This window comes from Excalfactoria chinensis, chromosome 3, assembly GCF_039878825.1.
Source record: "Excalfactoria chinensis isolate bCotChi1 chromosome 3, bCotChi1.hap2, whole genome shotgun sequence".
NCBI lineage: Eukaryota > Metazoa > Chordata > Aves > Galliformes > Phasianidae > Excalfactoria > Excalfactoria chinensis.
In genome coordinates this window covers 73,228,534-73,248,671 of record NC_092827.1, presented here as the reverse complement: position 1 = coordinate 73,248,671, position 20,138 = coordinate 73,228,534, and the positions used below count along the sequence as shown (strand labels likewise).

At 39.5% G+C, this 20,138-nt stretch overlaps 2 protein-coding genes across 6 annotated transcripts in view; both read left to right on the top strand.

The window, feature by feature from the left end:
• Positions 1–10,294, top strand: part of AHCTF1 (AT-hook containing transcription factor 1) — a 50,812-nt gene extending 40,518 nt beyond the window's left edge. For all 5 annotated transcript variants that reach the window (XM_072331014.1, XM_072331016.1, XM_072331015.1 and 2 more), the window contains 7 exons: positions 751–853; positions 1,724–1,830; positions 2,445–2,626; positions 3,974–5,807; positions 6,953–7,080; positions 8,062–8,168; positions 8,868–10,294. In XM_072331014.1, the coding sequence (XP_072187115.1) occupies positions 751–853; positions 1,724–1,830; positions 2,445–2,626; positions 3,974–5,807; positions 6,953–7,080; positions 8,062–8,168; positions 8,868–9,060 (2,654 nt within the window). In that variant the 3' untranslated portion in view covers positions 9,061–10,294. The remainder of the gene's footprint in view (positions 1–750; positions 854–1,723; positions 1,831–2,444; positions 2,627–3,973; positions 5,808–6,952; positions 7,081–8,061; positions 8,169–8,867) is intronic.
• Positions 10,295–10,415: 121 nt separating this feature from the next.
• The window catches only part of LOC140249932 (kinesin-like protein KIF28), a 22,087-nt gene continuing 12,364 nt past the window's right edge, over positions 10,416–20,138 (top strand). Inside the window, exons 1-12 of the mRNA XM_072332208.1 lie at positions 10,416–10,477; positions 12,280–12,468; positions 13,194–13,397; positions 14,925–14,960; positions 16,042–16,266; positions 16,551–16,705; positions 17,189–17,300; positions 18,014–18,081; positions 18,844–19,016; positions 19,530–19,675; positions 19,812–19,864; positions 19,956–20,103. Coding sequence (XP_072188309.1) covers positions 10,424–10,477; positions 12,280–12,468; positions 13,194–13,397; positions 14,925–14,960; positions 16,042–16,266; positions 16,551–16,705; positions 17,189–17,300; positions 18,014–18,081; positions 18,844–19,016; positions 19,530–19,675; positions 19,812–19,864; positions 19,956–20,103 — 1,563 coding nt within the window. The 5' untranslated portion in view covers positions 10,416–10,423. The remainder of the gene's footprint in view (positions 10,478–12,279; positions 12,469–13,193; positions 13,398–14,924; positions 14,961–16,041; positions 16,267–16,550; positions 16,706–17,188; positions 17,301–18,013; positions 18,082–18,843; positions 19,017–19,529; positions 19,676–19,811; positions 19,865–19,955; positions 20,104–20,138) is intronic.

The window sequence follows — 20,138 nt, the reverse complement described above, 5'->3', positions numbered from 1 at the left end:
CTGTGTGTGCTCAGTCTACTGGCACAACAGCTTTCATAGCCTTTTCCAAATGTATTTCAGTTGGTCTACAGTATTAACATCTGTCCAGATTGCTAAAGATGTATTAATGCAAGCAGATCTGTGGCTCACCAGCATTGAATAACAGCCTTGTAAAGAAACCATCGTTGCTGGAATGTGATAGAAATACTCTTGTATAGTTTCAGTACTGTGCAAGCCTTAGGGGGGCAGTCTGCATAGCTCTTGTTTGCCCTGAGCTGGCAGATTATTCCAGGTGTGTGTACTATCTGCTGATGTAACTGCTGGATATGAAGGAAGCAGGCAGTAGAAGTGAGGAAAAAAAAAAGAAAAATACTGAAACTGAACCTGTCAAGGTAAAAACAGTTGAGCAAGCATTTGAAATGATTTGAGCATTGCTGAAATAAGTATCCAAAGAGAAATTACAAAACGTAACCATCTAATTCTAAAAAGAAAAGATGTTTTCTGAAGTGTTTACTTATTAGGTCAGTAATATATGTAGCTCATGATCAAAATACCAATAATCTTTTTGTTTTCGTGACATAAAATACACAGCGGGCTGTTTTGTTTTACTGGAAAGAATTTGGATCTGTGCGTTTGAACTCTTGGTAGCAGTATGTTGTTATACCACTATTGTGGATGAGATACGTTAAAAGGCTCTCTTAAAATTACATGAACACTTTTGAAGTAATTGCTAAGTGAAACAGTAAAGTCATTCATCTGTTTGTTTTCCAGGATTTTTGGAAGAAACAACTCCTGAATGTCCTACCCTTCCCAAGGATGGTAAACTGGTGTTTGAAGCTGCTGAGGCTGTTACTTCTCAGACTTCAAGAGAAGAGTAAGTTGATAAAAAGCATCGTTGGTGTTGTACAGCATGTAACTGCTGGCTTTCCTTTTTAAAATTATGATGTTGGTATTGGCTCTTCCCTCTGTTCTTGTGTATAGCAGTCTTTTTATTCCTTTCTGTCTCTGTTTACATATAATTTGGCATGACCATAGCTCAAACTGACTGTCATTCTTCTCAAATAGCCGCAGACCCCAAAGTATTGTGATAAGTACTTGATTCAACAGGCCATGTAAACCTTTTCACACTTTGAGGATTACAAAGTAGATACTGTCAACAAACTGTATGAAAACTGAGTGGCTGAAAAATAACACCTGTTATTCCTGTAACTTTCACAGGTTTATTTTGGGCTTTGAATTCTTTCCGGTTCTATTTTGTACACTTGAGCAATCAAAAAGAATAAAATAAAACAGAAGACTTTGATTAGCATCTACTTGTTTATGGAAAGAGAAACAGTTTTCTCACCTGAAACTGTTTATAAGGAGATGAAGAAGGGATGTTAATAATGAAAAGAAAACCTTTAATTTTATGTGGTAAATTGGACCAGTAAAACTTTTGTTCAGCTTGTTCTAAACATTCAATATAGTAGTTGTGCTCTTTCTGCAGAGGATAATGATGTCATTATTTAATACAGCTGTCTTATTATGGAACCAGCATTAGCTGGAAAGACTGCTGAGTAACTCATTTGTTACATAAAATGAATCATAAATTAGATGTAGGAATGTTGGATGAGGAATTTCTAGTCTTTACACTGTTTTGAAACAGTGAGGGAATATATTCTTAATCCTTTTAAATGCCTGTTCTGAAGCTTTATAATGAATTTCTCTTTTTCTTTCTTATGTTTTTTTTCTCCTGTTCATGAAGTGAAATAACCCACGAGGAACCTAAAATGTCTTCTACGTCAGAAGAAAAAGTCACGCTGACTGTAACAAACCCACAAGTTTCGGAATCCCCAGAGGCAGACAGTGAATGTACGTATAGTGTGTTGGAGATGTTACGTGAGCTGAGGTAGCTAAACTGAAACTAAATGTGCAGTTCTAACATTGTGTGTCTCAGACTGAAATATCTTTAGGATTGTTACTGCTAATTTTCATTAACTTGCGTAGACAACAAACTCCTCAGAGAAAGGTTCTTGTAGAAAATACATGGTCAGTCTTACTGACCTTGAGAAAGCTGGTGAAGTATAGAATACTAGAAGGAGACCTTAGAGTTTCTTTTAATGTTATGCACCATTTGTAATTTATGTGCTTTGGGACCTGCTTTTTTAATTACTATATCAAAACAATAATGCGTTCACAGTATTGAGGCTGTCAGCGACTAGCTGTCAGTGTGCCTTTTGGCCACTCTTTCTTCCTTTCTCTTTTTCTACAGATTTGGCAGCTCATTTCCCCTTCTCATTTAATTGTCTTGTGGGACTACTGAGCAGCTTTTGGAGAAAAATAGTATTTGGAGTATCCATGTTTTGGGTACGCTTAGCACAGTGGAGAAATCTATTGATCGTTCACACTCCCTCACTTACTTTCTGTTGCTTAAATTCATATGATTTATTTAATGGTTAAGTTAAAATGGCATTAATCTCTTTCAGCCGTGATGAGTGTCCTTGACAGTGAGGATGTGATCAGAACCTGTTCAGAAAATCAACCTGAAGAAAAGCTTGTTGATTTACCTGAAGAGTGTAACCTAGAAAATGAAGCTGAAGTAGACGCTTCTTTTCCACACCAGGAAATACACAATTCTAATGATCTTCCTGAAACTGAAGAAATTAATGTAAGTGAATTATTCTCCCGTTTTCTACAAAGCAGAAAACACAAATTTTAGGACAGTTTTTTTTAAAACAACTGGAAGACATTCAGGAACATCTCATCTTTTTTAACTGGTTAACTCAAGTTAACTTCACTGTGTAAAGGCAGACAGCGTGTTTCTCGTTTGTGTTTACTGGATACGTAACACAGAAGCAAACTTGTCAGGATTTGAGCTTTGAGAACTGTAGTAATTAAAAAACAAACAAAAAACTTATCCCATTGCTTTTTTTTTTTTTTTTTAGTAAGCATATGTTTGTTTGACTTACCATAACTTAAATCAGGTGTGTCCAGACTACATGTGGCCCTGGACAGCTAGTAATGTGACCCCACAGGATCATGCACTGTTAACATTACTGTGCGATTGTTAGTGGTATTTTTCATGAGTTGACTGAGCATGGCTCAAGCATGGATAATGGAATGCTGTGAAAGGGAGGGCACAGTGCAGTGCTGACTCTGCCTTTCGCACCTATGACACAGTTAGTAGAATCAAAACCCACACGTGTTACATATCATGTGTACTCGTGTTGCTTGGCGCACAGAATACAGTGACTGCTGGTAATAATATTTCAGCCCACCTTGGAATGTGTGTGCCTGTGAAGACGTGATTTTTGCTATTAAGCAGATATGTATGTTATTATTAAAATGGGGTTTGTGTTACTTCAAAAGTAGTGGTAGTGCTTCAAAAATATGGTCGTCTCTCTGTTCTAGACTTTTGTAAGAACATCTTGTCAGGGAGAAAATATCTCTCTTCACAGATGTGCCTTATTCATGTCATTGCTTTTTGGCAGTATGTGGATTTGTGAGCTTTAAGGATGAAGTACAGGAAGAATAAAATTAGATCAAAAATCTCATGATCACCTTGAGAGCTCACTAAAAATTGCAGCCACTTCCATCAAAGTAGACAACTGATGCAGTAGTTTCACAAAAATTAGGTCAAAGATCTCAGTAGTTTTATGACAGGGTTGCTCTCTTTTTATGTTTTAATACAAAATATCAAAAATATTTTTTAAATTATTTAAAAAGCTTTGCTACTCATACACATTAACTATGTTATATATTTTATATGCTGCCCAAAACAATTTCTCTTGACTCAGTATGGCCAAGGCAAGCCAAAAGACTGGACCCACATGACTTAAATGTTTCTTAGTTGCCTTTAACACTACATTTCATTTTTCTCTTTATTTTTATGGTGGCAGGAAACGTTGGGGAGGTCAGTTTTTTACAGCATTTTACTGTCCTTAGTTTCATCTAGCTCAGTTTGAAGTTAGTCTGGTAATTAATAATGCATTAATAGACTTTTCTTTAACTTTAGGTTCTTGAAGAAGTTGCAGTCAAGGCACAAACCTCAGAAGAATCACCTGAAATATCTCCATGTCGTGAACTACATCCATCAGGCAATCTTCAATACAACTACGATACCATAGAGCAGCAGTTTGCATGTGATTTGCCTGATAATAAAGATGGTGAATGCTATGCAGTTGAAGGAGATGGAGAGCTTTTTATATCTCAGAGTAATTTTACTTTAGTGCTGGAAGGAGAAGAAGGTGAAGGAGAGATGGGTGACCTTGCTTCAGCAGATGCTTCTAATGCAGCTGTTACAACAACAGATGAAAAACCTGTGAACAGTTTAGGAAGTACTGAAAATGAAGAACATGTTACAAATTCGGTGTCTACTGTAACTAGTGACCAGGAGTCTCAGAATATTGCAGAGTCACTTCCCTATGTGCCTGAACCCATTAAGGTAGCTATTGCTGAGAACTTGTTGGATGTAATCAAGGACACAAGAAGTAAAGAATTTACATCTGAAGTTGTGGAACAGTCTATTCATGAAAGCATAGGCAAAAAGGTAACTAGATTTCGGAAGTCAAAAACTCCTTTAACAGCTGTGCCAGAAGAAGCAGATGATGAAAACAGAATACATCATGTAGAGTATGTTGTCACTCCTAGAACACGTGCGAGGAGACAACTGACTAGAACTCTGATTATTCCATCAGCAGATGATGAGCAAATATTGAAGACGGACAAACCAGTTCTCTTTGCACTGTCTCCTAGAAGAAGTACCAGGCAAACAAAAGAAGCGTCTGAGACTTCTAGTCTTGTGACAGTAGAAAATACTCAAGATGAGCAAATACCTGATACTCCTAGGAGAAGAGGTAGGAAGCCCAAACAGACTAACCTAGAAAAAGTAGAAAGCAGCCAATCTGATGGACAAACGTTGTCCAGTAGTACACAGCCCATAGCTGTTACTCCAAGACGATCAAGGAGAGTAAAGGAAGCTGCATCTGAACTCTTGGAAGATGTTAATGAGAAAATGTCTCTTGCTGAGGGTACCGTTATTGCTTCTGCTACTTCCAGATGGACTAAAGGAGGAAGAAGCTTAGCAGGAGAACAAGAGACTGGACAGAGTAGCACTGACCATAGGATAAAAATGGCAGTTAGTCCCAGTAGAAGTGCAAGAAAGGTAAAAAGCAGTACTTCACCACTTGCTAAAAATACTCCTATGGATCAAGAGCTACAGCCTACTGGTCAGCCTCTTTTACCTGGGCCAACTAAAAGAGGCAGAAGAACTAAAATGAGTTCCTCAGATGTTTCTGAAAATTCTGACCTTGATTTGTCAAAATCATCACTTCCTCAAACAGAAATGAAACTTCCTGTCACTCCCAGAAGAAGTGCTAGAAAGGCAGCACAGAATCTGTCCGCAGAAGTGGAATCCGTCTCTGCTCGGGAACACCCGCCTTCAGGTGGGGAAGTGGAAATTCTTGATACTCCTAGAAGAACAAGGAAAGTTGCACATGCTAAACCAGAAAAAACAGATACTATTGAAAAAACACCTGAGCAGCCAAATGAGCAGTCAACCACACCCAGGACTGCAATAAGGTCAGGGATTCGGGGCAGAAAGAGACGATTACCATCAATACTGGAGGAGAACACGAGGGAAGAAGTCTTTTCTGAAGGAACTGATGGCAGTCCTTTACTGCTTACGGACATAAACACATCAGGATATGATGAGACATCAAGAACTGTAACAGATCGTGTTAGAAGAAACAGATCTCGTAAAACTAGCGTTCATCAAGAACTGTCTGTTGAGGAAAATGAATCCTTTTTTTTCTCTCCTCCTCTCACAAAGCTGACAAAGAAATTCAAGGGTAGGTGTAACACGTTCACGTGTAAAGTACAGTGTATTGCTCAGTTGTAAACAACATACATCATACTTACAAGTACACAGTTTTTAGTGTTGTATGACTTGTAACTGTACAAAAGGAAAAAATTTGGAAAGAGGAAAATAGTCTTTTTACCTGAACTCTGTGTCTGGTTGGCTAGTTGTGGTGGGAACAAATGAGTTGAGGCTGACACTTTTTGAACGGAGTGAAATCTAATTTGAATTTCTTGTCATCTTAATTACTCTCAAATAAAAACACTGGAGGATATCAGTTAATGTTATTGCCATCCCTTTCCCCACAGTGGAGAAATAAAGAAGACATACTTCTAAATTATGTTCACTTTTTAAGTTAGAATGAGTGCATTTTGTAATGGACTAGACAACTGTTTAATCATGGAATCCTTAGAGGGTGGGACTTCTAAAGGCCGTCTAGTCCAACACCGTCTAGTCCCACAGTGAACAGGCTCACCTGCAGCTATATCAGGTTGCTAAGAACCTGGTCCAGCCTAGACTTGAATGTCTACTGGAACAGGGTCTGTTCCTGTTCCTCACCACCCTCACTGTAGAAGACTTTTTCCTTGTATCTACCCTGAGTCTACTCTCTTTAAGTTCAAAACCATTTCCTCTTGTCTTATCACCACAGACTCTGCTAAAGAGATTGCCCCCTTCCTTCTTGTAGCTCCCCTTTAGATACCAAGGGGTCACTATCAGGTCACCTCAGAGCTTTCTCCTTTTATATTAGACCGCATGATCATATATATTTTTTTAATTGTTAGAATCATAAACTCATAAAATGGCTTGTGTTGGAAGGGACCTCTAAGGTCATCTAGCTCCAACCCCCCTACTATAGGCAGAGGCACCCCTCTCCAGACCAGGTTGCTTAAAGCCCCATCCAGCCTGACCTTAAACACTTTCTGGGCGGTGATTCATTTATTCTTGTTTCACGATTCACTATAAAATAATGGATCCAAAGACACAGTTAATAGGGAAAAGTACATTGGCAGTGAATGTAAACTTGATTGGGCCCTTTATTTTAGGAAGCTATTGTACTGTTCGTTGATTTTCAGCTGTAATTTAACGTCTCTTTCCCGTATAGTGTATATTCATGTTAACAATTCATTGTCATTTTAGCTGGAAAAGCAGACCAACATGTGCAGGATTTAGACCCAGACCTGTCTTCTCAATTTGTCTTTTCACCTCCTCTTTTGAGGTCAAGGAGGAAAAATGTGTCTAGTACTCCACAAACGGTGGAAGAACCGGTAAGTAAAAAATGTAGTGTCACATCTTATGCTTTTACTCCATATCTCTTTCAAATTAACTCTTCTCATGCCTTGCTTTTTCCTTGGAAACAATTGGGATGATCTGAAAGTAATGCCTCCTACTTATTGGCATGGAAACTACAACAGATTGAAATAGCGTTATCGTTCCATTTGTTGGAGCAAATTCACAGCTACATCGTTTCTTATCATAATCACCACTGTTAGCTGTGCATTACTGCCAGCAATGAATAAGAGCCTGTGTGCCATGCTTGTAAAAATCTGCACCAGCAGAGATGACCTGCTGTCATCACTGTTGAAATGTGCCATCCACTGCTTCACTGTGCTCATATCCACTCTTAGGTCTCCAGAAACATTCAGCAAGCTTCAATGAATGTCACTGGGTGCCAGTTTTCCCACATGGAGGAATTCAGTGACAGACATTCACTTCATACGCTCTTGCACATCAAGATGCCATTCTGCCAGACTGTCCCTTTGCTGCTGTCTGTCACATGGCAAGAAAATGGAATTGAATATTGGTGGGAACATTCATGTTGTACTGACATGCCATCAACAGCTGTCTCTGATGTAGCGGGCCAGCATAATAAAACAGGAAACATTACTTTTGGAGCAGCCACCGTGTACCTAAAGAGGGACATTTAATAAGCTAAACAAGTACAAGTTTGCTGTTATTTGAAAACTAGCTACGAAAATTGATTTTGTATCTGTGTAGGTTAAGAGCTAATAACTTAGCTTTAACAGAGGGCACAGTGACTTTATTTAAACTTAGGTGGTGTATTACTTGTTAATTTCTGAATTTTAGGATGATACAATAATTTGAGGTGGAAAGTTTATATTTTTCAGAGACACGGTGCCTTTATAAATTGTAACTTTATTATGACCTCAAATAAACCTTCATTTGTATTCTTTAGAAGTGTAAGAATGCATACATGTTAAAAAAACATTCTTGTTGCTTTAATGCAGGCGCTTCCAACTAAAGAAGAGGAGGATATCAAATCCATAGAACCTGTGGGAAAACAAAAATTGAAGAGAGGTAGACCTGCAGGGTCAAAAGTGAAGAAAGCAAGCAGGTACGTAATTCTTTTTTGAATGCTTACTTCTATTATGGTTGTGATTCATCTGTTAGCCCCCTAACTTCATCTACCCCATTTGGCTATGTATATCTGCCCTCACTTTAAGAGCCAGTCCAACTTGCTGGCCTAATAGGCACATTTTTCCCCACTTAATGATTTTGTGTTGTAGTGGTAATGGAAGAAGAGGGGGATAGACAGTGGTATAAATTATTCGTGTGATTACTCAGTGGTACCCTCCTGTTGCTCAGAGATATGATTTAGCAGAGGGTTGTTCGTTAGGGTACTGTGGTTAAGCTGTGGTTGGACTTGATGACTTTTGAGGTCTTTTCCAACCTGGGTAATTCTGTGATTCTGTCATCTTATTCCGTCTGGAAACCCATACCTGTAAGGTCTTCAGTTCCTCGTACAAGGCAGGAAGGGGTCAGGTAGTGAATAAAGAGAACGTCTTGGTTCTGGACCTGTTTTTTTGCTTTCTTCTGGAAACAGTTTATCTGAAGACACTTTACTTCTTAAAAGCCTGCAAAAATCTCTAAAATCGCTTAAGAGTAATGACTGAGATTGCATGAAGCAGTCTGGTAAGGAATGGAAGCAAGAGTGAGATTTCTAATGTACTACTTCTGCTTTAATCCTATCTACAAGGTAGTCCGCATAGTAATTTATTGGTATTTATTTTGTAATTCCACTTTGCTTTTGCAGAACCGCAAGAAAAGAGGTTTCTTGGTCACCTCCACCAGTGGAAATAAAGTTCATTTCTCCTTTTGGAACTCCAGTGGATGAAATGAAAAGTAAACAGAAAGAAACCGCAGATGCGACAGAGAAGACTGTGCGAAAGAACAAAAAAAGACTGTCCAATTTTCCAAAGCCAGTTGTGCGCCGGAAGATGCTGTAACTGTTTTTTAAGTTTGTAATGTACACCACTGTTTGTAAAGTCATCAAAATTGTGTGGATTAGTAAAAAGAAAAATTAATCGTCTAATTTGGAAGAGATAATTTATATAAATTATTGTAAAATTTCATAAACAAATGGTCTTCAATAAGTAACTCCATATGGAGTATGATTTCCTCAGTCAATGCAGTTTTCTATTTTATATTAAGACTTCATACGTTTATATAATATGTAAATACAACCTATTTTAGGAATGTTAAATAAAAATGTATACTTCACAATATGCTTACTGTCTGATAGCTTTTTGAGGGAATAGTGGGTTAAATAGCCTGTATTGTTCAGACATTTTGATGTTGGTTTACAAGAGTTGGTGATGCTCAAAAGTGAGGCCAAAAGTTTTTAAAAGTTTGTTTAGAACTACTGTACCAAGGAAACATTTGCAATGTGGTAGTTGAAATTTTATAGATGGTGTTTGACCTTCTTGAACAGATGATTGGGTTCCCAAATACAAAATGTTACTTCTTTAATGTTCACGGTTAAGTTGTACTGTGTTGAAGTCAAAATGTAAACAATTGTATTTTACGCTGTGCAATATTTTTTTTGTATTTGTCTTAAAGTTTGGGAAAGCTGCTCTTTCGTTTATAAAACCAGATCACATCTCAGATGTTTTGCTATTTTTTACAATTTGTTGTCAGCAAAAAAAAACCAACTGTTTAGAAGAGTTGATGCTTACAATAGCGTATCAAATTTAGAGGGATATTGCCCACACAATTTTGGCTCGAATTCCAAAATGTTTTCATAAGACTAATGCAAAAGCAACTATACTTGAAATAGTTACTGTCTAAACATTTTGCAGTATTTGAAGCCTGCATATCACAACGCTGAAGGTACAAAAATGTACAGAAATCACAAACCGTATTTTTGAATAATGATCTCGTTATCATCAGCCTACAGAGTAAATGTCCCTGTGAGGTTTCAGTTTGTAAGAGTAGATGAAAAGGACTATTCTTTTAAAAGGAGACATGGAAGTACTATTTTGATGTGCAGTCTTTTAGACAACGGATTATTTTTTATGTATGTTAATTTATATATGGATGCAACTTTGAAGACTACAAAATGGTGGAACCTGACATTAAACTTTTCGATTAGTAAAAGCTACTACAGTTACTTTAAGAAATAATTTATTGGTTAACTAACACCTTGTACATAATGAATGAATGTATTAATAACAGACTAAGTGTGTAAAAGCAATTTCTTTCGGGGCCATGACTTTTCTGTCTCAGAACAGGACGTTCTAGAGAAGTAGCTGCATGCACTTCAATATTTTGCTTCTTGGAAGTATTCATGACCGAATGCTGCTTTAAAAAATGCCAAATGTTGACAGTGTGAAAGTGGCAGTACGAGTGAGGCCTTTCAGTCAGGTTAGTAACTATTTACTCTGGATATCTTTTGTTTTCACTTGAACTGCAATGTCCGTATGATGAAAGAGGATGAGGAGGGGAAGTTATAGGAACATTTTTTTTTTAAATGTACATTGTAAGTCTTGTGTTGAGTAGCTCAGAAAATGGGTAAGAGATCAAAATGTGATAGGGAAAGAAAAGACTTCAAACCCTAACATTTGCTCTGCATAGTGCACGAAACTATGATGTGCTTGGATTCCTGATCAAATAGAATTGACTGACTTGTTAGTGAAGGCTGTTTAGTAGCATTTTATGATACTTCTTTATACTTAGAGACTATCTTTGTATGAAAGTATAAGGAATGAGAACACACAAGCTAATTTTAGTAGTAATTTTTAGCCTCTTTATAATCAGCTCGGCTGAATTTCCCTCCCTTGGCAGTGCTTTGGCAGAGAAAAGAAAGAAACCAATGGCCATACAAGAAAACTGGCATGAGATTTAATAACTTCCTAAAGGCTTCTTACAATCCAGTGATTTTTATTTTAAGAGTCTTTTAATCCTATTAAATGTTAAAATGTTTTTCTCCATTTTTATGCAGTTACTTACATTCAATTTATGTTTCTTGGAAGCTTAAACTCCCAGATTGCCCAGGGAGTTTAAAGAGAATTGGGAATGTTAGCATAATAATGAATTGGATTTCAGAACGTTGAAGGACAAAGAAAGAAATGGAAGCAAAAGCAAGCTCTGGGATTTCCCTGTTTATTATTTTTTTCTAACAGTCTGAGAAAGCCTAACAGGATAAAAGACTGCAATACAAAGAAAGATGGGTTTATAATGAAATTGAGACAATAGATTTTACTTGGTTTATTGTGTGGGCTTGCAATCGGCATGAGAAGAGTGGAAAAGATAATGTCGTTTATATAAGGGAGAGGAATATCTGGCGTGTGTGCAGTACGTTTTTGTAACAATGGAGAGGAGTGGAGGAGACTGCAGTTTTAAAAAGAGAAAGTGACTCGTATGTTGGTGAGCAATGGAGTCATCTGGTGGAACTGCAGGTGTCTGCAAAAGTGTATTTTGGGGAAGTAGTGGCTGTGGTTTCAGAGAGCTTGGGGGGGCCCTGTAAAAGAAAGCTGTCCTACAGCATTGTGATGGATGTATGCAGAAGGCCCTAAGAGGTATAGGGAAGCAATTCTTCTAAGAATCTGCAGAGCAGGCCTTTCTGTGAACAAGATCAAAATTTCCTAGGGACGATTCTGTGCTGTTTATCACTAAATAGAGCAATTACAAAGCTTTTCTGTAGGAAGGTATATCGCTTGAGGAGTCTTTGTTTTTGTTCATCTAAAAAATGGCAGGGATTCCTGCTAAAAGCGCTCCTAAAAGCTGAAGCATGCATCTGTAGCCTTGGGGCCTTGACCCCAATGAAAATCGCAGTAGAACACTGACCTCCTTGGTGTAATAGCCTCACCTCTCAGAAGGCAGAATGAAAAACATGCAGTGGCAGATTCTGTCTTCAGGAAACAGCAGGAGATATTCATGGTGGGATTTTCAACATGAATAAAGCTACAGACCATTGTCAAAAGGGTGTTTGTCAGGACATACTTCAGTAGAGATGTTTCACTGAGTTATCTCAGATAATGGACAGAAATATGGATTTTTCCATTAAGTGTTTTGCCGCTAAGGTTGGTGGAAGTGTTCAGGTTATAACATGAAGGAGAATTAAAGCAAAACTATTTTGCTTGTGACAGCCGCTAAATGCAGACTAGAACATGACTTTGGTAGATGACTGCTTATGTTTTGACACAGCAATTATGATTTTGATACAGAGAGAGAAGGATGCAGGAAGTAGGTGTGTGGTTTCTATGGAATCCAACAGTACAAGCATCTATGATCCTAGGAATCCAGGACACGTGAAAACCTTCACATTTGACCTGGCATATTGGTCTCATAGTGGCTTCCTGAAGGATGAGAATGGTATGCTCATCTCAGCGGGATCTAACAGTTACGCAGGCCAGGTAAGATTTTGTTCGAAGAGCCAACTAACAGCAGATGTATGTAATACACAATTGCAAACCAGCCATTTAGCTTTGTTATTTTGTTTTCTTTATTTTCACTGTGATTAGCATTCCAGCCAAGTGCTGTGCAGGTTTGGATACCACAGTGTAAGAAGAATATAAAACCGTAAAACAGAAAGTAACCAAAGGAGGGCTACAAAGATAGTGAAGGGTCTGTAGGGCAAGGTGTGTGAGGAGCAGCTGAGGCCTCTGGGTGCGCTCAGCCCAGAGCTGAGGGGAGGCCTCATGGCTGCTGCAGCTCCTCACAGGGCTCTGTTTTCTGGTGACAGTGACAGGGCCCAAATGAAAAGCAAGAAGCTGTGTCAGGGGAGGGACAGGTGGGGGTTATGAACAGCTTCTGCACCAGAGGGCAGAGAGCACAGAACAGACTGCTCAGGACAGACATAATACTTGCAGTTGTGGTGATCTGGAGTGGAGCCAGGAGTTGAATGCAGTGATCCTTGTGGGTCCTTTCCAACTTGGGATATTCTGTGATGAATGCATTTGATTGCCATCTCTCTTTTTACCAGTTTGAAGCATTATCGACGACTCTGTATTCTTAGGTGTGTTTGTAAATCCTGACCATTTGTTTAAACTGTTAGTGGGGATGCTCCTACCAAATAGCAGCACTTGTGTGTGGATTTCCCTGTTCATCTTCGATGATGACGTATTTGATCATTTTTTAGAGAGAAGTCTTTCGTGATCTCGGCCAAGGAGTGCTGCAGAGTGCCTGGCAGGGTTACAATGCAACTCTCCTGGCATATGGCCAGACTGGCTCAGGGAAGAGCTACTCCATGATCGGGTATGGTGCAAACAGAGGACTGGTTCCCAGTGTGTGTGAAGAGCTCTGCAAAGCAATCCAGAGTCAGGAAAAGAACAAGCAGTACCAGGTGAGATTAGCACAAATTGTAATTTATTTCTGTTGGAAATATCCAAATAATCTATCAGGACAGTATCTCTGATAAAGCAGATTTTATTCACAATTGCGATGGAGGGCTTCACGCAAGCAGGAGCACACGTAGAAAACAGTGTTAACTCTTCTATGTCCTGTTACCCAACGCTTATCTCTTTCTGCCCTGGTTCCTCATTGGCTCAGTACTTCAGGTTCACAATCTTTCCGACACTCAACTAAATATAGATATACTGGCTCAACATAAATCGTAGCTAAACAAACATATATTGTCAATTAGTAAACTTCTTACGTACACTCATATAACACTAGGCCTTTATTTCCTGGACATCAGGCATCCTTGGATAGAGATAAGCTTGAGAGAAAGAACCTAGAGGAGTATCTGTTGCATTCCTCCTAATTAAAAGGTGGGATGGTTTGCCCTTATGCAGGGGCTCTGGGTCATCCGTTTATTGCTCAGGGGCTCTGGGTCATCCTTTTATTGCTCAGAGCCTCTTAGCAAAGAAGAATAGTCTATAATATTAAAGCTACAATTTTGTGCCTAATGATTATTCTAACTTAGCTACTAAACATGCATAAATTTGGAAAGTTTACCTAAAGAACAAGTGATGGAGATTATTAAAAATCCCTCTCCGTTGGAATAAAGGGAACCTTGGAAAGAAGTTTTGGTACCAATAAGTGACATTAGGTGGCAGCAGGGGCCATGAAATACTCATTGTGTTAGTTTTAAATGCAGAAACATTTCATCTCCCACAATTCCAAGATCTTTCCAGGTTGTACTCTGAAGACTTTAAATTCAGATCAGTAAAATTAGAAACAGTGGGCATATGGAACAAATTACTGCACAAACTGAGGTACATCCTAACCAAATGTTGAATGAAAAGTTCACAGAATCATAGGGATTGGAGGGACCTCTGAAGGTCCATCCCCATGTCTGAGTTTAACCGCCCTGCTAAAGTAGTTCATTACAGTAGCTTGAACAGGAAGACATCCTGGTGGATCTTGAGTATCTGATGCAATCCCCTTAGTCTTTGCAGACTGAACAGTCCTAGATCTCTCAGCCTTTCCTCATAAAGGTGATGCTCCAGGCCCTTCGTCATCTTTCTGGCCCTCTGCTAGACTTTCTCTAGAAGCTCCCTGTCACCCTGCCAGCTAATAGTTCTATCAAAAATTAACATTTGATCTGGACTTTTCTACAGATGCTGTCTAGTCACTTAATATTTACTAAATTGCATCTTGTGATGTAGCCTACCTAAGCAGCAAGGATTACATATGCAAAGATAAATTAAAGAAATGCTGGAGAGGAAGCACAGCTGTGATCAAAGGTTATGTGTCTGATAAATAACTGATTCAATTAAAATGACATAATGGGTTGGGATGAAGGGAGGTTTTGATCCAGGTAACCTGACTTATTTTTACAATGGGATGACACTCCATTCCAAGGGTTTTTGTTTTTTTTTTTTTTTTCAAATGCATATTACCTTTTTATTATTTCTTATCCTTACAGATTACTTTCAGCATGCTGGAAATCTACAATGAACAGGTAATGATCTCACTCTGTTCCACTACTAACAAATATTAGTTCTACATTTGTGTATTTTTTGTGTACTGTGATTGGAAAACAAGTCTTCTGTTCTCCTTTCATGACCCTGCTGGACTGATGGATGTGGACAGTATCTGAGCCCAGCAGTATCTTTTTGCTGCTTAAGCTACGTGAGGTTCTGGCAGCAAAAGTCTTCTCAGGTTCATATTCAGCTACCAGAATGGGACAGTGAGAGTTACACGGGGGATATATCAGACCAAAACTGGTCTCAAGGTACAGCGCTGTCCTTCGCAAAAGCCATTATACAAGGAGGCACATTTCTCCACACAGTGGTAATTCGAGAGGGATCTGTGCAGCAAAGCCAGCAGTGTTTTGACAGGAGGCCTCAACTGCCACCATAGCCCCCTGGCTGCTATACGCACCACTGCTTTTCTCCTTTATGTATTTGGCTTGTTGCTGAAGAAAAAAAGGTGATTAAGGAGGTGATATTTTTTATTGTTTTCCTTTCTCTCTTTGTGTTATCTTCCTCTACTGGCAGACAGAGGAGATGTCAGAACAGGAGATGTCTGATGCAAATGGGTAACCTGAAGGGAAGAAGGTTGTTTTGAAGATGTTGTATGTCTCAGAGGATTGCATTTTTAGCTTTCCTTCTAAGAGTTATGCATCTTTGCCACTTGTTTGTGGATTCTTTCCCCTGAACCATTCTCCTCATTAGTTTTGGGACATCTGGCCAATTTCAATCATATCTGACGCAGTGGACAAGAAAGAGAGGGGAAAAAAACAAGCACAGGGGAAAGCAAACAGTTCATTTTGGCAGCTCATAGAGTAAGCTTTTATAAACTTCTCCTAACAACTAACTACGTAATACCTGCAGACTTAAGATGTTTGCAGAATTAACCTTCAGTATAGATTAAGTTTTCTGCAAAGTGGGACTCTTTGGGAATGAGTTTCTAGATACGGTAGTTACAACAGCTACCATGTGGTCAGCTGTAGCCTCTCTCTCTTTTTTATTTTAATTATTCTGTCTTTACTGGGAGTGAATATTTAGTAGAATATTTCAACTATGAATCTCTCTCCACAGGTCATAGACTTGCTGTCTAAGACCAGAAAGCCTGGAGGGCTGAAGATTAGAGAAGACCAGCAACAAGGTTTTTACGTGGACGGCTTGAAGCTGGTGCCTTGTGATAATTACGCGCAGATTGAGCGGTTAATGGATCAGGGGAATAAGATGAGAACAACAGCTACGACTACCATGAATGCCTCCAGCAGTCGATCCCACATGGTTATCACAATCCAATTCAAACAGGTAGTGTGAGGGCTCTGCTTCCCACTGTTTCTTACCTCTGTCACCGCAGAGCAGTGGATGAGTGTGTATCAGGTTTCCTCACCCCAGGTTGCTGGGCCAGCCATGACTGCTTGCAGTTTTGACACGTGTTGTTCATCAGTGCTGCTCTGGAGTGCACCGGTGTTGGTAAACAAAACAGCACAATTACTCTGAGAATGTGCGCACGGTACACTTTTCTGTATCTCGATAGTGTCTGAAGCACTGATTTGGTGACCTTTCATTATGCTGGTGATGTGTTTTAACAGATTTTCCTAGATGAAGCTATCACTAAGCAGTCAGTTATCAATCTGGTGGACTTGGCAGGAAGTGAAAGGCAAAAATCATCAGGATCTGAAAAAGACAGACTGAAGGAAGGAACGCGTGTAAATCTAAGCCTAACCACATTAGGAAATGTCATCAGGTAATCATCATGTTTTTTATATCCCCATCTGTAAGGTAGAAGACAAAGTCCTGCGTGTGAAACAATCTGTCTCTCCATTCAGATCTTCAAATTCAGTGTGGTTAATAGAAGTACTTAATGAATAAGCACATGGAAACAAAAATATTTATCTATTTACTTAGTTATTTTTCCTGGCTCCATGCCCTGTCAGTGCTTTCCAGGCGGTGACAGGTGAAAGAGCCTGACAAGGCCAGTGCTCAGTGCACCATATGTCCAAGCTCTTCTGAAACTCTGAACTGAGCCATTCAGAGCAGTTCTTTCAGCCTGAAAGTCTGAACAATGAATTATTCAAGTTATGTATGAATGAGAGGTGTTTTTTTATTTTAGTTTCCATAGTGCATCTATTGCAGTATCTAATCTGTCTATCTCTTATTTCCTAAAATTGCCTTATATATATGCTGACATTTTTTACACCTTTTTGTTAAACCCTTTACTTTCCTGTAGTGCTCTGGCTGAGGTAGCAACAGGAAGAAAAGTGCTGCATATCCCATACAGGGACTCAGTGCTGACTAAACTCTTGCAATCTGCTCTTGGGGGGAACAGCAGGACAATCATGGTAAACTGATTCTATTCGATATTTTTTCCTGATTTCTGAGATTGTTGTTTATACTGTGGACCAGATGTTGCATTCCTAAGTAAGATTAATCTCCACAGGATCTTTGCTTTGTCTTAAGTGAGTTGTGTGCTCCAAAGGGTGTGCGTGTATTGTGCGTATATACATGTGTGTGTATAAATATATGTACATGTACACACACAAATACAAATATACATGTATATGTAAATTAAGGTACCCTTAGCTGACTGGAAAATTTGAATAGGAAATTTGCATGTGTGAAACTGTTGGCATTATGTGCGTATAGTCTTAAAACAGCTTAACCGAATTCCACCTAATACTACCTTTAATAGTTCAGTGATGATGATGTGAACAAATTTGAGGACGTTCTACAACTGCTATTTGTACAGGAACTAGCAAAGTATTTTTGAGGTTGTTGGGTTAAGCCAAAGATGGTAGGACTCTGACACCTTAGGTATTTGTTTTTTTAATCTGCTTATATTTTTTCATCTTTCCTTCTCATTTCTGTCAAAAACATCTAAGAGAGTATGTTTGCAGCCATATTGCTAGGACGCTAGGCCTCTCCTTTTATGTTTCAGGACTTAGTGGTATATTTTCTCATGTTAATCTTTTTCTGATTTTTGGAAGTATTTAAAACTACTTAAACAACCATCACTCAAAATCTAAGGACCGTTAATACTTTTGTATGCTTGCAGATTGCAGCCTTGAGTCCAGCAGACATCTGCTATGAAGAAACTTTGTCAACCTTACGATATGCTGAAAGGTGCATATGGTGCACTTCTATAGTATTTTCCTCTCTGGTCTTGGAGCAAGTTGCAGTCAGATGTTGGGCAAAATGACAAAAGATAACAATTCTAATTGATCAACAGTTCAGAATGGTGGAGGAATGAATCTGTGAATAATCTAGAGCAGCATTTTAGGAGATGATTTTTCATTCTTTTTCATGAATAACACATTTTTAAAATGAGTTGTATGACAAAGGAAACTATTTGTTTCCCTGAGTCACTCTTCTGAAGTAGACGGCTCCTGTTCTGCTCCTTTCCTTTCTCAGACTCAGGACTGGAGGATCTCTCTTCGCAATCTTTTCAGCTGGGCTTTGTCTGCAGCTCAGAGATCTTGCACCCAAAGCAGCCTGGATGCCAGCAGGTGTCAGGAGTGGGAGATTTATTATTCCCAGGCAGGGCCAATTCAGTTCTGCATGCAGCTGAATTGCTTTCACATGTGCAGGTTAGGGTTAGGTGGAGAAGGGAAGGATTGTACTGGGCTGGTGAGGGCAAAACCAGAGTTCTAGCTCTGTAATTGCTGTAGTAGTAGGAGAGAACATGTCTTTCAGCCAAGGGGCAAATTTTCCATCAGATTCTTTTTAGCTTCAGAAGTTCCAGAGCTGCATGGGATATTTCTGAGCAGGGAAAATAACAAAAGAGGCAGGGGAAAAAAGAGTCATGTTTACAAAAAAGTCTTGTCCTTTGCTGAGACTGTGGTTTTGTTTTTGTTTTGTCTTTTATGTGTTTCCACATTTCAAAAGGGCAAAACGGATCAGGAACAAAGCAGTGGTAAATGCAAGCCCTACCGAAAAGCTTATAAGAGAACTGAAAGCTGAAAATAACAAACTATTGTCTAGAATGTCTGGGCTTGGAAGTGCAGGGAGATCAATATCTGATGAAGCACGTATGTATTTCGGCGTAAATACAGCTACAGGTAACAAATAGATTCTGAGTTCCCGAAACACTAGTAGACCTTTTTGGTATCATGTGACATGGGAGCAGTATGGTGGGAAGTAAGCTGATGTAGGTCTACAGGTGGATTTCTTAAAAAGTGGATGGCAGAGGGGCACAGACAGCCAAGCCGTTTATAAAATGCTGACCCCACTGTGCCTGTTCCAAGTAATTCAAAATCACAAGCTGAGGTGTGAGGAGAGGAGAGGACACAAAGTGTAGGAGGCCTGTATTAACCCCGACAGGAGGATGTGTGGCAGTACAAGCCCTCCACTGTCTGATCAGGACTCTATCTGAGTCTGCCTGAGATGTGACATGTAAGGATGGCACCTACCAAACACCTTGCCCAGATGGGCAGCCTCACAAAGAGGATGCTCTTCTTGCACCACCAGCTCACTCTCTGTTTAGGCAGCCTAACAGCACTGCTGTGTTTCTGCCTCTTGATGTGTAAGCAGCAGTTGATAGTTGTGGTATGGGCTTTTTTTTCTCCCCCCAGACATTATCAAAACAGATGCTGCTTTAAAAAAAATAATAATGAACAAAGTTAGCTCTGCCTTTGAGAAAGAGTCCCTGCCTTCATTTGCAGCCCTGATGCAGGAACATGCAGTTGCTCACAGTCAGTCCCCTTATCAGGTGTTGATGGTTTGCTCAAGGTAAAAGCCTCAAACAAGTCTAAATAAGGACGCAACATCAACAGGCAGGAGTGAAAAGTATATCATCTTTAGGGATTATAGCAAGGTGAGAGTGGCACAAAATCTTAGTGGTCACCTTTCATTAGAAGAAGAGAATGAAGATGGCAGTTTTCTTTTCATTTTGGGACGGTGAAAGCAGGTCCTGTGCCACCCTAGGAGGCTCTGCAAGGCCAGGCCTCCTCCTGGTGTGCAGCCCTTGTTTCTCACGGAGCTTGCTGTTTCCCATGCAGGTGCATGGGTTCAAGCTGTCTCTCTTCAGCAGAGCCGCGGCTGCTGGCTGAGAGCGATGGGCGGACACGGAGCGCACAGGTGACATGGGAGGCTCAGCTGGAGGAGACCCGGAAGGAGTGGGAGCAGCAGTACTCTGCCATGATGCAGGCTAGTCTCCCAGCGTCATTGTTCCAGATGCCTTA